Source organism: Rhopalosiphum maidis, chromosome 2, assembly GCF_003676215.2.
Source record: "Rhopalosiphum maidis isolate BTI-1 chromosome 2, ASM367621v3, whole genome shotgun sequence".
In the NCBI taxonomy this organism is placed as follows: Eukaryota; Metazoa; Arthropoda; class Insecta; order Hemiptera; family Aphididae; genus Rhopalosiphum; species Rhopalosiphum maidis.
In genome coordinates this window covers 68,998,343-69,011,505 of record NC_040878.1, presented here as the reverse complement: position 1 = coordinate 69,011,505, position 13,163 = coordinate 68,998,343, and the positions used below count along the sequence as shown (strand labels likewise).

General features: G+C 30.5%; 3 protein-coding genes and 1 pseudogene across 3 annotated transcripts; 2 read left to right on the top strand and 2 right to left on the bottom strand.

Moving 5' to 3' along the window:
• Window positions 1–4,273: 4,273 nt before the first annotated feature.
• On the bottom strand, window positions 4,274–8,423 carry LOC113554149 (annotated as a pseudogene).
• Window positions 8,424–8,646: 223 nt separating this feature from the next.
• On the top strand, window positions 8,647–9,071 carry LOC113554146 (histone H4). The gene has a single exon (XM_026957863.1). It carries the CDS (start codon window positions 8,695–8,697, stop codon window positions 9,004–9,006), a length of 312 nt encoding a protein of 103 aa, XP_026813664.1. The 5' UTR covers window positions 8,647–8,694; the 3' UTR covers window positions 9,007–9,071.
• Window positions 9,072–10,584: 1,513 nt separating this feature from the next.
• Window positions 10,585–11,039, bottom strand: LOC113554144 (histone H2A-like). The gene has a single exon (XM_026957860.1). The coding sequence runs from the start codon at window positions 11,010–11,012 to the stop codon at window positions 10,635–10,637; it is 378 nt and encodes a 125-aa protein (XP_026813661.1). The 5' UTR covers window positions 11,013–11,039; the 3' UTR covers window positions 10,585–10,634.
• Window positions 11,040–11,387: 348 nt separating this feature from the next.
• On the top strand, window positions 11,388–11,834 carry LOC113554140 (histone H2B). Its single transcript, XM_026957856.1, has one exon. The coding sequence runs from the start codon at window positions 11,422–11,424 to the stop codon at window positions 11,800–11,802; it is 381 nt and encodes a 126-aa protein (XP_026813657.1). The 5' UTR covers window positions 11,388–11,421; the 3' UTR covers window positions 11,803–11,834.
• The last annotated feature ends 1,329 nt before the right edge of the window (window positions 11,835–13,163 follow it).

Below are 13,163 nucleotides of genomic sequence, written 5' to 3'. Positions count from 1 at the left end.
TACATCATCAAATTTATTTTAACAAAAACTTATTTTTGAAATTCGTCCTGCCATCTACCGATTATTTAGTGTATCAGCCGAAATGTGAAAAATGGTTTTCAGACATCGAAGTAAATTCAAGTTTTTTATGACACCATTGTTGAGGATATGTCTTTAGTAGATAGTTGTTATATTTTATTAGTTGTTTTATTGGTTTAAATACAAAATTCGGATTTAAAAATAACTTTTAATTTATGGTAAATTGTAAAATACATATAATCAATAAATTGTTACTGGTAGTAACATAATTAATAACTGTTATTGGAAGTAATGCAAATAAATCCGGTATATGTAATGATTATGGTAGAGGACTTGTAGCTCTAAAAAATAATCATTAAAAATATTTAGTTCAAAACTAATATTTTTGAATTAAAATAAAAATTTTTTTTGTATCAATATTATTTTAACGAATATAAAATAATAATATAATATAATATATATTTTCTTTGTATGTTAAATACAACTTAATAACACATATAGACAACCGTTAAAAAGCACATAGGTTATTAAAATATGAATATGTCTGATATCGGGGAGACTGACGTATCCGTGACCTTTTAACCGTTATTGGAAAATTAATCAAATTGGCCACTACTCGAGACAAATTTTTAGGAAAAAATCTAGAAACAGTCAACCATAATCAAAATTTTAAATTCAAAATTATTTTAGTTGTATTATATATAATATTTAAGTGAAATAAAAATGTCACCGACAAAATATTGATAAAATTATTAATTATTTAAAATATGCACTAAAACCAAAAAAAAAAAAAAAATCTAAATACGCAAATACAATTTCAAAACTAGCTTTGTTTCAGCATTAAACGTATTTGTTTCTTACTCTGCTATTTTTGTGTTTGTATACAAAACGAATATGTAAATGCTACAAGTCCTGTGCCCTAGTAATAATTATTCCGTAAACCATGCAGAGAAAACAATTGCGTAAATAATGTGGGATACTATTCAAAAGTTCCATCCATTTAGGATATATTGTCAGATTGACATAAAACTTTTAAATTTGTGTCACATAAGAATATTATTATATGACAGTTTGGATCATTGATTAATAAAAATTGTTCATTGAGATCAGTTTTTAGATCCAAATTATTTATAGCCTTTTGAAATTCTTCCAATGTTTTTGGTAACTGTGACAACACTTTGTACGGGCGTTATAAATATTTCGTCGAACTATTTTCGTCTAACATCATCGGTAGTAATGATTCGTAAATTTAATATATATTTATAGAAATGTTTATCGATATTATTTTAATCAAGTCCGTTATGTTTATTTACAATTTCAACAATATTTTCTAATGATGTATACACGTTTTCAGTACAAGTTCTAACAGTACAACGCCATCGTATTAAAAAAAAATTTTATACTCATAAACTTTCGATGTGTAAAATTTGCAATCGATAACAAATCTTTGCCTCTGGTATTTTTAATATACAAATTATACCAATTACATTGTTAAATTTAACCAATATTTTTATCCATTATTTAAACTTTTATATAATTTTTAAACAAGAAATATGATGAACACACACGCGATTAATATCGGATAAATTGTAAATATCATGATACTATGCTGTTAATATTATTCGATATTTTTTTTTTTTATTAGATAAGACTAGATTTAGTCAAGGATTATAAATTATACAGGTTGCCTCATTTTTGAAATTTTGGGAGTGGAAGAAGCCACACCGTGACGTCAGTCGAAGTATAAACTGTTTCGTTATTGCCATATAACATGGGTAAAATAAACACGATTTTTAACATTCCCAGGCTCCTACAGCTTCAATATAATTTTTTTTAATTTGAAAAAAATCTAGTATAGGCTCACAATATAAATGAATATATTTGCATGAAAAAAAAAAGAAATTTAACCATAACTTGGTTAAAAAAAATATAAAAAATGGATGATCCATGTCATCACATTGAGTTTCGGGTGACATGGAACAGTAAGGTTTTTTTTAATGTTTTTGAGCATTTAACCTACCATACGTTTTACTTAGAACTCAAATAAGGTTTTTAAAAACACCTTAGTACATATGATAACCTACAGAAGTTAATAGGTAACTAAATATTAAATAAAAATAAATAAAATACTTACATTCTCGTTATTGTAACATATTTATTTTTACTTTCTCTAATAAAGTTAAGTAGTTTAACATAGAAAAAAAATTTGTAGCAATTGCTTTAATAATATATAAACATAAAAAAATTATAGAGCATCTTCTTTAACAACATATAAACATTATAATATCATAAAAAAGTTATACATGTGTTTGTATGTTTTAAGTCACTCTTGTTTTAACACTAAAAAATAAATTCATTCTTAAAAAATCAAATTATGAATATTTTTAAATAATGTTTGGACTAGTTTGTAATAAAAAATTTGTTAGAAAAAAAAATTAAAATTGAATATTTGGAAACAATATAGAAAAAAAAACATTTTTGAAAACCTTGATCAAAAGCGTAATAATCAAAAACATTAAAAAAACATGGATTTATTTTTGTACATTGAATAACGTTTTCAATGTTACAAAAAATTCATTACAAATGTAATGCAATTAATACAATTTAAAAAAGTTAAAAAAATAATTAAAATAGTTTTATTGTGTGAGCAATAGCTGTCAAATATTCATCTAGTGTCCGTTGAGTTGAGCCACCACTATAACTTTATATAATTTGTATTGAATGTTTTCGTAGGTTTTTTTATGTATAAAATAAGTCCATTTATTAGTAAAAAATGATCAGGCGATATAGTTTAATTAGTATAATAGTCTACTAATAATATTAGGAAGATTTAAAATATGTAATATTTTTTTAATAAAAATTAAAAGACGTATTTTGGTATTTTCTACACATAATTTAATTTTCAAAATATTTTTAGGTATAATTTTTTTAAATTTTATTAATTGTATTTAATTTTAAAATAAATAATAATATATATTGTAGTAAATTTTTTTAATACAGAAATAAATCTGTCTTTTTTGTCGGTTGCCAACATTTTTTTAAATTATAAATGCTGAAAAGTTTTAGTCAATAAACTATATTCACCATTAAAATATTTCTACTTTTAAAAATGTCGGGGAGGGGGGAGTCCGAACCCCGTGGACCCCTCCTCAGATACGGCTCAGGATTCATCTATAATGTACCTACTCTAAATATCAACAAAAAATAATTACACACATTATATAATATACATTTCTATTTAATTAAGTAATTTTAAGTAGTAACTAAAATAGTCAAACTTTTTAGTTCAGTTCAAATAGTTAAATTACAATTTTGGATCAACAAAAAAATTTCAGTACAGGAGTAACTGCTTATAATTTCATGTAACTATAACTGGATGTCTAGTTACGATTTGTAAAATTTAAAAAAAATAGTTAAATATATTATTATATGAGTGTCATTAAAACCTGTCCAAAAGAATAACGAAAAATAATGAATAACTACACATATAACGTATTATTAAGTAATAAAATACATTATTCAATAATAATACATCGATATTTAATAATAAGCAGTAAATCAGTTAAGTATAATAAAAAATAAAAATACATACGTTCACATGCATTTTTATACGCCGCCGTAAATTTTATACTTCGGGTGACACTAGTAGACAAGGAATAGTGCGAGGTAATCGAAATATTTAGGAGACTATGAGGCAACCTGTATAACATATAAACCTTGAGATTTAGTCACGTGTCAGTATTATCGTATAGCCAATACAATATCAGTTAGTAAATGCAGACAATTGAAGTTAAAATTGTGGGGCGGATTACATATTCCATTTCGTTTTCTAACTAGGCGCAAATTACTAAAATTAATTTTTAGATGTGGCGCAAAATACATGTTATATTTTTATAATTTTGGCGCAAAAATACAAACGTACTTACTTAAATTTACCTGCAGGTGGCGTACTAACAATATACTACGTTGTTGATAACAGATTTAATCCGTGTTTCTGAAGATAGCGACTAGCGAGGCTCCCAATTAGTTGCTTAGTGTGTAAGCCACTTTAGATTTCGGTTATAATTAAAGCTGGGATTTTGATGCGATGTCATTTTAATATAAATTTTTCGACTACCGCACCTCGGGTGAATTATCTATAATAGGAGTGAGTTTCACCATTTTACAATAATCAAGTATACTAATTTAAATATGGTGGCCCTAAAAAGGGCCTTTTTAAAATAATAATAATCGTTGATAATTATACATGTACAAATTAACCTCCGAAACCGTACAAGGTGCGTCCTTGACGTTTCAGGGCATAGACGACGTCCATGGCTGTAACGGTTTTCCTCTTGGCGTGCTCGGTGTAGGTGACTGCATCACGGATTACGTTTTCCAGGAACACTTTCAACACGCCGCGGGTCTCTTCGTAAATCAAACCGGAGATACGCTTGACTCCGCCACGGCGAGCTAACCGACGAATGGCGGGCTTGGTAATTCCTTGGATGTTGTCACGCAACACTTTGCGATGACGTTTGGCGCCTCCTTTTCCAAGACCTTTTCCTCCTTTGCCTCGTCCGGTCATGTTGATTTTATGTAGTTTCTAGCTGGTTACTTTGAAGAGCTGCTGCTTCGAACGCTGAACGTTGACTAACACCCAAGCGACAAATGTCAATGCATTTATACGTTTTACAGAGCACGCACAGCCAATAGAAATGCACGTTCGTATTTTTTCCACTCACAGATTATCGACTACACGTCGGCCAATGAGAACTATGCATCCACTATAGAGATATGCATCCATTTTGTGTATAAATAATAGTGTGTGTCGTTGCACATGCCAACCGAAATTACAAATTCCCAGTTCAAGCGTTACAACGTCAACTAAATGTAATATCAGAGTGGTTATCAAAGTGGAGAATTATACTCAACATTTATGAGACGGTAGCAGTGGTCTTTGGATCCAACTCCACAAATCGCTAATTGAAATTAAAATAGAAAACCAACACTTGGAATGGTAAATTCCTTCAAAGTATAGTATTAACTCCTACAAAAAATTAATACCGCTCGTATTGCTGTAAAAAAATATTAGACTTGCAATATATTAACACATAAAATAAAAATTGTTTGAAAAATATAATAAAACAATAATCAAAATCATCAGCTTAAAATGAAATTTTTTTTGAAAAAATGCAATAAAACATACTTAGTCATATTCATTTACGTATATTTGTTTGGCATACCTTGGAGATAAACTCAAAATGTGAAATTTCTCATTGTATATATTTGTTTTTTTGATTGAGTATGAATTGATATTTAAAAATTGTTTTTGTTTGTCTGTGACTAACTTTATTGCATAAAACAGTGAAAGACGCAAAAAAATTCACAAGACTAAACTCAAATAATAACACTGCAGTTATACAGTTACGAGCGGACTACGATATCGACAATAAACGCCAATTTGTTCGGAAATTTCCGATACAGACGAGATTATCATGTATTATCGTTATTCGACATATTCGTACCATATCGCTGATCTATTTAAAACATTTTGTACTGCAAGTTCCTATATGAACGTATAGAATAGTATATGATATGGATATAACCTATAACCTTTAAGAATCATCATACAGCGTATAAACACACTCTATTCAAGCGTTTGTTTGTTAAATATGTATTTATTATTTTCAAGTTATGATAATTTTGAGCTTTTCGACTTCAAAATCGTGAATTTAAGTAATATTACCCTATTTTTTAAAGGGGAAAAATTTTTATGCGAGAGATTACAATATCTTTGATTTACAGGTAAAAATTTTAAAAGGTTATTCGTGTAGGATTTTACATTTGGCCATTTGTACACATTGGTGTGTGTTTGAATTGAGTCCATGCTACTTTTATGTGTTTGAATTGAATCCGTATTGATAAAATGTCATAACTACCTACACCGTAAAATTTACTCAAATTTAAATGCTTTTTTTTATTCAAGACATCTAAATATTTTTATTCTTGCGGGCACTCTTCTGGGAATACAATCTGATACATATATAACAATAAAAAACAAAGTAAAGAAACATTAGAAAAAGAAAAATTTTTACGGGAGCACACAAACAAGTATATAAATAAGCAAATTTGGAGATTTGACTTTTTAAAATCTGTGTAATTTAAATGTTTAACAGCCACTATTAAATTATTAACTTTATTATATTACACATAGTTATTATTATTATTAAAAACAATGTAAGTAATCAATATATATCAATGATAGGCTGAAGGTATTCAACTCGAACGACTTAACAATATTGGTCGGACTCATCTCCGATAACCCAAAAGTATTCGCGGGACTCGATTCAATGTCAGCCGTATATAGATGTGACCATATAAGTATGTCATCACTCATAGTATTATAGGTATAAAAACATTCTGGTATTCAATAAAAATAGATACTTAAGCTACTCACTACTCAGTACTCATTACGTCTTTATAGTTATATATTGTATTAGTAATTAGTATATCAGTATTATAAATACTTTTAAAATTATTTTATTGTATTGATGTATAATATTTTATATTTCCCTTATTCAAAAATTATAATTTATTTGTTATTTTTAATTTATTATATAAAAAATATAAATATGATAGTTCTATGAATATTTATTGAGAGAATGAATTACTAATACTGTTTTTATTTAATGAACTAAAACTTAATAAAACTAATAATTATATTTGTATTTCTAAGTTCTTATTTTTAGATTAAAATCTATTTTAAGTAGATTTGGCATTATATAGTTAAGAAGTTATTTTAAATGTACCTAACGCACAAAAAATTTACCAATAGGTAAATGTTAATAGAATTGGTTGCGGTTAAGGTTTGAAAAAATACATTTGCAAGAATTTTTTTTTTATCATATCGTACTATCAAAAGGTCCCCACATTAATTTGCTTCTGACTCCGAAAAACCTAGGAGCGACCCCGATTATGCTATTAAATATGGACTCTTATTATTTTTACATAGCGTTCTTATGTTTACTTTTTAGCGAGGGCGGGAGGCGTGTATGTAGGTACTAACTACTGTGTAGTCTGTCTAAAAGTGTAGGTACTGTGATAGAGTAACTCAATATGAAATTTCTCAAAACTGATGTAAATAAAAAAAAAAAACGTTTTCTGGACTGATATATTACCTGTGGAGAATATATTATTATAATTAATTAGATTTATACGGCATACAATAACTAAAAAAATAGTGGTTAAGATAGGTTTAACTTTTTTGTTCTTAAACCGTAATAACTATTCTATTGTGTACCGTGTACACGTGAAAGTATTAATTTTTTAAGTTACACAATATGGTTTTTGTTTTATGTACTAAATATTTATCAGGGAAATAAGTTATGTAGGTATTTATCTATTATTTATAGGCAATTATGTCAACAATTTAAAAATGTGTTCAAAATATTTTGAGAAATAATGATTCAAAATTATTATTCAGTGGTCATTGAATAAGTTTTAGCTTATTTGAGAGTTTTATTTTAATATACAAGTTTCTTAATTCTACGTACAATAATTACTGTTAAAAATATGTTTAAATTTTTAACGGAATAAGAGTTTAAGACCGGGCGAACCCACTCACACTGCTCAATTTTTCAAGGCGAACGTCGTGTAAAATCATTAAATAAATAAAATTATACTAGATATATTATTTCCATGTAAGTACGTAATACTATAATAATTATAATACTAAATATTGACGTGTATAAATTGAGATGTGATCAATGGTGCAGCAACATGACGTGTTATATTGCAAAAGTAATTTATTAAAAATCCATTAGTTTAAAAATATGAATTATTATGGGCGGTAAACCCCTATAACGATCGCCCAAAAAGTATATACTTATAATTAATAAGAAAATTATTTATTATCAGATTTTGGGTGTGATAAGTAGTGGCCCTGAAAAGGGCCGTTTTAGAGATGAATAATAAACGAAGAAAAGAAAGAATTATGCACGTTCTCCGCGGATGCGTCGAGCCAATTGGATATCCTTTGGCATGATCGTGACGCGTTTGGCGTGGATGGCGCACAAGTTGGTGTCTTCGAACAGACCGACCAAATAGGCCTCGCTGGCTTCCTGCAACGCCATGACGGCGGAGCTCTGGAAACGCAAATCGGTCTTGAAGTCCTGGGCGATTTCACGCACCAGACGTTGGAACGGCAATTTGCGGATCAACAGTTCGGTACTCTTTTGGTAACGACGGATTTCACGGAGAGCGACGGTTCCCGGACGGTAACGATGGGGTTTCTTCACTCCTCCGGTGGCGGGTGCGCTCTTACGGGCGGCTTTGGTGGCCAACTGCTTCCTGGGAGCCTTTCCTCCGGTAGACTTGCGGGCTGTTTGCTTGGTACGGGCCATTGTTGAATTTGGATGTGTACGATTAGACGAAATGTAAAATACTGATGGTTATCCGAAACGAAACACACTAGTATTTATATAGAAAACGGATTTGTTTCTGCCGCTCTCATTGGTCGACGCGTTGTCGATAATCGGTGAGTGGGAGAAATCAAATGGAACATTTCGATTGGCCGTGTGTGCAGCCATGAAACGGATAAATATACTGAATATAGTTGTCGACAAATCAGTAAACGTTCAGCGTTCGAAGCAGCAGCTCTTCAAGTAACCAGCTAGAAACTACATAAAATCCATCATGACCGGACGCGGTAAAGGAGGTAAAGGTCTTGGAAAAGGAGGAGCCAAACGTCATCGTAAAGTACTCCGCGATAACATCCAGGGAATCACCAAGCCCGCCATCCGTCGGTTGGCTCGTCGTGGTGGAGTGAAACGTATCTCCGGTTTGATTTACGAAGAGACCCGCGGCGTGTTGAAAGTGTTCCTGGAAAACGTAATCCGTGATGCAGTCACCTACACCGAGCACGCCAAGAGGAAGACCGTTACAGCTATGGACGTCGTCTATGCCCTGAAACGTCAAGGACGCACCTTGTACGGTTTCGGCGGTTAATGTGCACGCTATATACCCTACGATGTAATAACATTTATTAAAAAAGGCCCTTTTCAGGGCCACCAATATTGTTATAAATTATATGATACAACTAATATAGTTAAACAAGGATAAATCAGTCCGATTTGCTATTTGTTATGTCATCTTATTCGTAACCACCATAAAAATCATCATATTTATGTTCTGTCACAATGATTAGAGAGGATTGTAGAAAAGGTAGTATATATGGTTAAATATATTTTGAAGTCTCAATAACAACAAATATAACATTTTGCATCTTCAAAGTACTGAAAACCATATTTATTATTTTTTTTTACGTTAGGTTTTACTGAATTATATTTTGTTCTCAAACACTGTTAGTCAGTGTATGTACAGTAGTAATGACATTTAATGAAACATTAATGTAAAGTACCTAGTTTTTCAATATTTATAATTGCACGATCGGTTACTTATTTCTGTAGATTGATTAATTGGTACGCAAAAAATTAATGAGTAGGTTTGGTTGGTTACCTCTAACAGCGCCGGACGGTGAAGATATTGATCTATCGAATTTTAGGATTTCTTACGTTTAATAACGGCTACAGCAATTTGTACCGTGTAATAATTCAATTCAATTATCATGACAAAACAGAATATATAAAAATATTCATCACATATACAATCACAATAGTCATACATTGTAAACGGGCAGTGAACGCCTACTGTAAAATACTAAATAAATCGTACAATAAAATAAATGTGCCAAATGTTGAAAATTACATGGTCAAATAAAGAAATTTAAACTAATAAGTATACTTAGGATTGTTTTATTTTATAATGCGATATGCTTATAACTATGGTGGCTACACACGATCAGTTTTAACTGACAGTTGAAACTGTTCAGTAAAAACTGTCAGTTAAAACTGACGTCCTTTGTGTACACACACGTTCATTTTTAACTGAAAATAAACATAATTTTTTCATTTGCTTGTGTTGTGTAGTTGTGATTACAAGATGTCATCTGATGATGATGTTTTAGCCGTGTTTTCACTATTATCAGTACCAGATCCAGATTTTTGTGAAGCTTTTACTTTGCCAAGTTCTTTTTTGAATGTGCAACGAATAGTATTAATTTTATTTTTAACCGTATCTATAGTTGCAAAGGGGTCCACTTCTTTAAATTTTTCTAGAAGAATCTTATAAGCTGCTAATTTTAAATCCCGATCATGGTACTCTTTACTTTTATTCCGCCATAAACAAGGCTCATTTTTATATATTTCTATAAATTCAGTTAACCACTATGTTTGCGACATTTTTCACGGATGTATCACAAATAACTAATCACTATTTAAATAATTTTAATAATCTGATAGTAATAACTGATAGGTAACTGATGCGATTGACCTACAAACGCACATTTTTAAACTGAACAGTACGGTCGTTCAGATTGAAAAATATGTGACCACATATTCAATCAGTTTTCAATCTACATACGCTCAGTTACAATTGTCAGTTAAAACTTATCGTGTGTGTAGCGCCACCATAACAATTGTAGTAGGTGTGTTATTATATTGAGACAGTTCAATACGTTTTTAATTGGTGGCCCTGATAAGGGCCTTTTTTAGTGGAGAAAGATTTGGGTAGAAGTTTTAGACTTTCTTTTCAGTCTTTTTGGGCAAAAGTACGGCTTGGATGTTGGGCAACACACCGCCTTGTGCGATTGTAACACCGGACAACAGTTTGTTCAATTCTTCGTCATTTCTGATTGCCAATTGCAAATGTCTGGGGATGATACGAGATTTCTTGTTGTCACGGGCAGCGTTACCGGCCAATTCCAACACTTCGGCTGCCAAATATTCCATAACGGCGGCCAGGTATACCGGTGCTCCGGCTCCGACGCGCTCGGCGTAATTTCCTTTTCTCAACAAACGATGGATACGACCGACGGGGAACTGGAGACCGGCACGGGACGACCGGGTCTTGGATTTACCTCCCTTCGATTTGCCTGCTTTGCCTCTTCCGCTCATGATTGTGTGTGTGCTTGACTGCTTTGTTAACGATTCGAACACTGAATGATCAAAATAATGTTAGTAGGGACCTTATATAGTCGATAACTGGAAAACAATTTTTCTATTGGACAAGTTGAAGCCTTATGATGACGTTACATGACATCGTTAAAGTTGAAATCACTACTGAAATATGTCGTTTTTAATCGTCATTATAGTGATATTTATTCATGGAGAAGCTATTATTTTCACTAAGCAGATAACCGCTGTTAATTTCTTTTTGTTCCGTTGTACTTAATACCATTGGACCAATGGCCGTACGATTTGTCCCCTTGTGTTAGTAATATATACCGTCGCTTCTTGTATTCCGACATCATTCGAGTTCGAAGTATTCACCGTCAACGACCACAGTACACAGAAATTACTAGCAATGGCTCCAGGAGGTAAATCCGCAGGAAAGGCAATGAAAAAATCGTCCGGCAAGGCACAAAAGAACATCGCCAAATCCGACAAGAAACGCAAGCCAAAGAGGAAAGAATCGTACGCCATCTACATCTACAAAGTGTTGAAGCAAGTGCACCCCGACACCGGTGTTTCCTCTAAGGCCATGAGCATAATGAACAGCTTCGTCAACGATCTGTTCGAACGCATTGCCGCCGAGTCCAGTCGTCTGGCCCACTACAACAAGCGATCGACCATCACCAGTCGGGAGATTCAAACCGCCGTCCGACTCCTGTTGCCCGGTGAATTAGCCAAGCACGCAGTCAGTGAAGGAACCAAGGCTGTTACAAAATACACCAGTTCCAAATAATATTTTAATCACTTGTAAATCTGACAATTAAAACGGCCCTTTTCAGGGCCACCACTTGTTCAAATATGATTTTACCAACAACACCTTCCCCATTCGACGTTCTTCATAACGGTTGGTTGATATCTCAAGGATTTTTCAATGTATATATTCTTATATTACCCTATCCCGTTTATGGAATATTATTTTATACCTGATACAAACAACCAGTCAAAATGGTCGTTTTCAAAAATCAAAGTCAACTTGATATGTTGAAAAATTCAGAAAAAACGTATAGATTTTTTTCTTGTACAATATTTGTTAAATTTCTTAAATGACAATAATTAAGTGGATACACTCGTATTTTCGATTACAGTTATATTAATGTGAATATATATGGATTTAATTTCAAAAAAATTATTATAAAACCAATCTTTTATTATTATTAATTTTTGTTTACAAAAAATAAATATAATAAGTATAATAAACAAATAAATAAAAGATTTTTAACAACTTTAAAAGCATAGTTTGTGTTAGGGAGTTAAAATTTGAGTTTTGATAAATTTAGATAGATTTACAATTTAACTGCAACAGATAAATTGCTTTTTACACCAAATTGGTTAAAGAAGATAGGAACATAATATGAATACTATAGTTATGAACGACTTAATTAATATTATAATATTATATTTTTAAAAGATAATTTCAGACATTATTATAATATACATTTGTAATACTAAATAAATTCAATGTTTCGTAAACAAAATTATTACTTTTAATCTTAGGTATATTAAAGATAAATTTAATTACATATGTTAAAGTACTTTTTAAAGAGATAACATATGAGAATTATATTATGCTTGTCTCCTAAAAACAATACCATAATAATTAATAACTAATTAAACTAAAGATAAATATAACATTCTTTTCATATTAACATTAAATATATTGCGCATATCACGAAAAATATTAATTACATTTACGTACAATATTTGTTAATTATAAATATGGAATTCCATTTTAAATTGCTGTCGAATATTATTAATTTTATTATAATAATTTGGTCTTATCGAAAATTCTAATAATTCTTTATGCCAATAATATAGTTATGTACTTTTGATATCGATTTAATTATTGTCAGGCCATTACTGAAAAACGTAAAAAAGCATACATTATTGTTGTCACCTTATTTACAACAAAATGAATCGAAAAATTAATATTAATTAAAAAATTTGTTAATTATTTCTACATATTTTTAAAAATCAAAAAGTATTACGAATAAAATTAATTTCTTACTTGTTTCGACAATTCATTAAATCTATTCAAATCTATCACAACTCAATTTTAACTCCCTAATGCTTATAGGGAAGTTGAAAATCTTTTAT

Excerpts from the sequence above, each read along its gene's own strand:
- LOC113554140 (XM_026957856.1), top strand. The coding sequence starts at position 11,422 with ATGGCTCCAGGAGGTAAATCCGCAGGAAAGGCAATGAAAAAATCGTCC.
- LOC113554146 (XM_026957863.1), top strand. The coding sequence starts at position 8,695 with ATGACCGGACGCGGTAAAGGAGGTAAAGGTCTTGGAAAAGGAGGAGCC.
- LOC113554144 (XM_026957860.1), bottom strand. The coding sequence starts at position 11,012 with ATGAGCGGAAGAGGCAAAGCAGGCAAATCGAAGGGAGGTAAATCCAAG.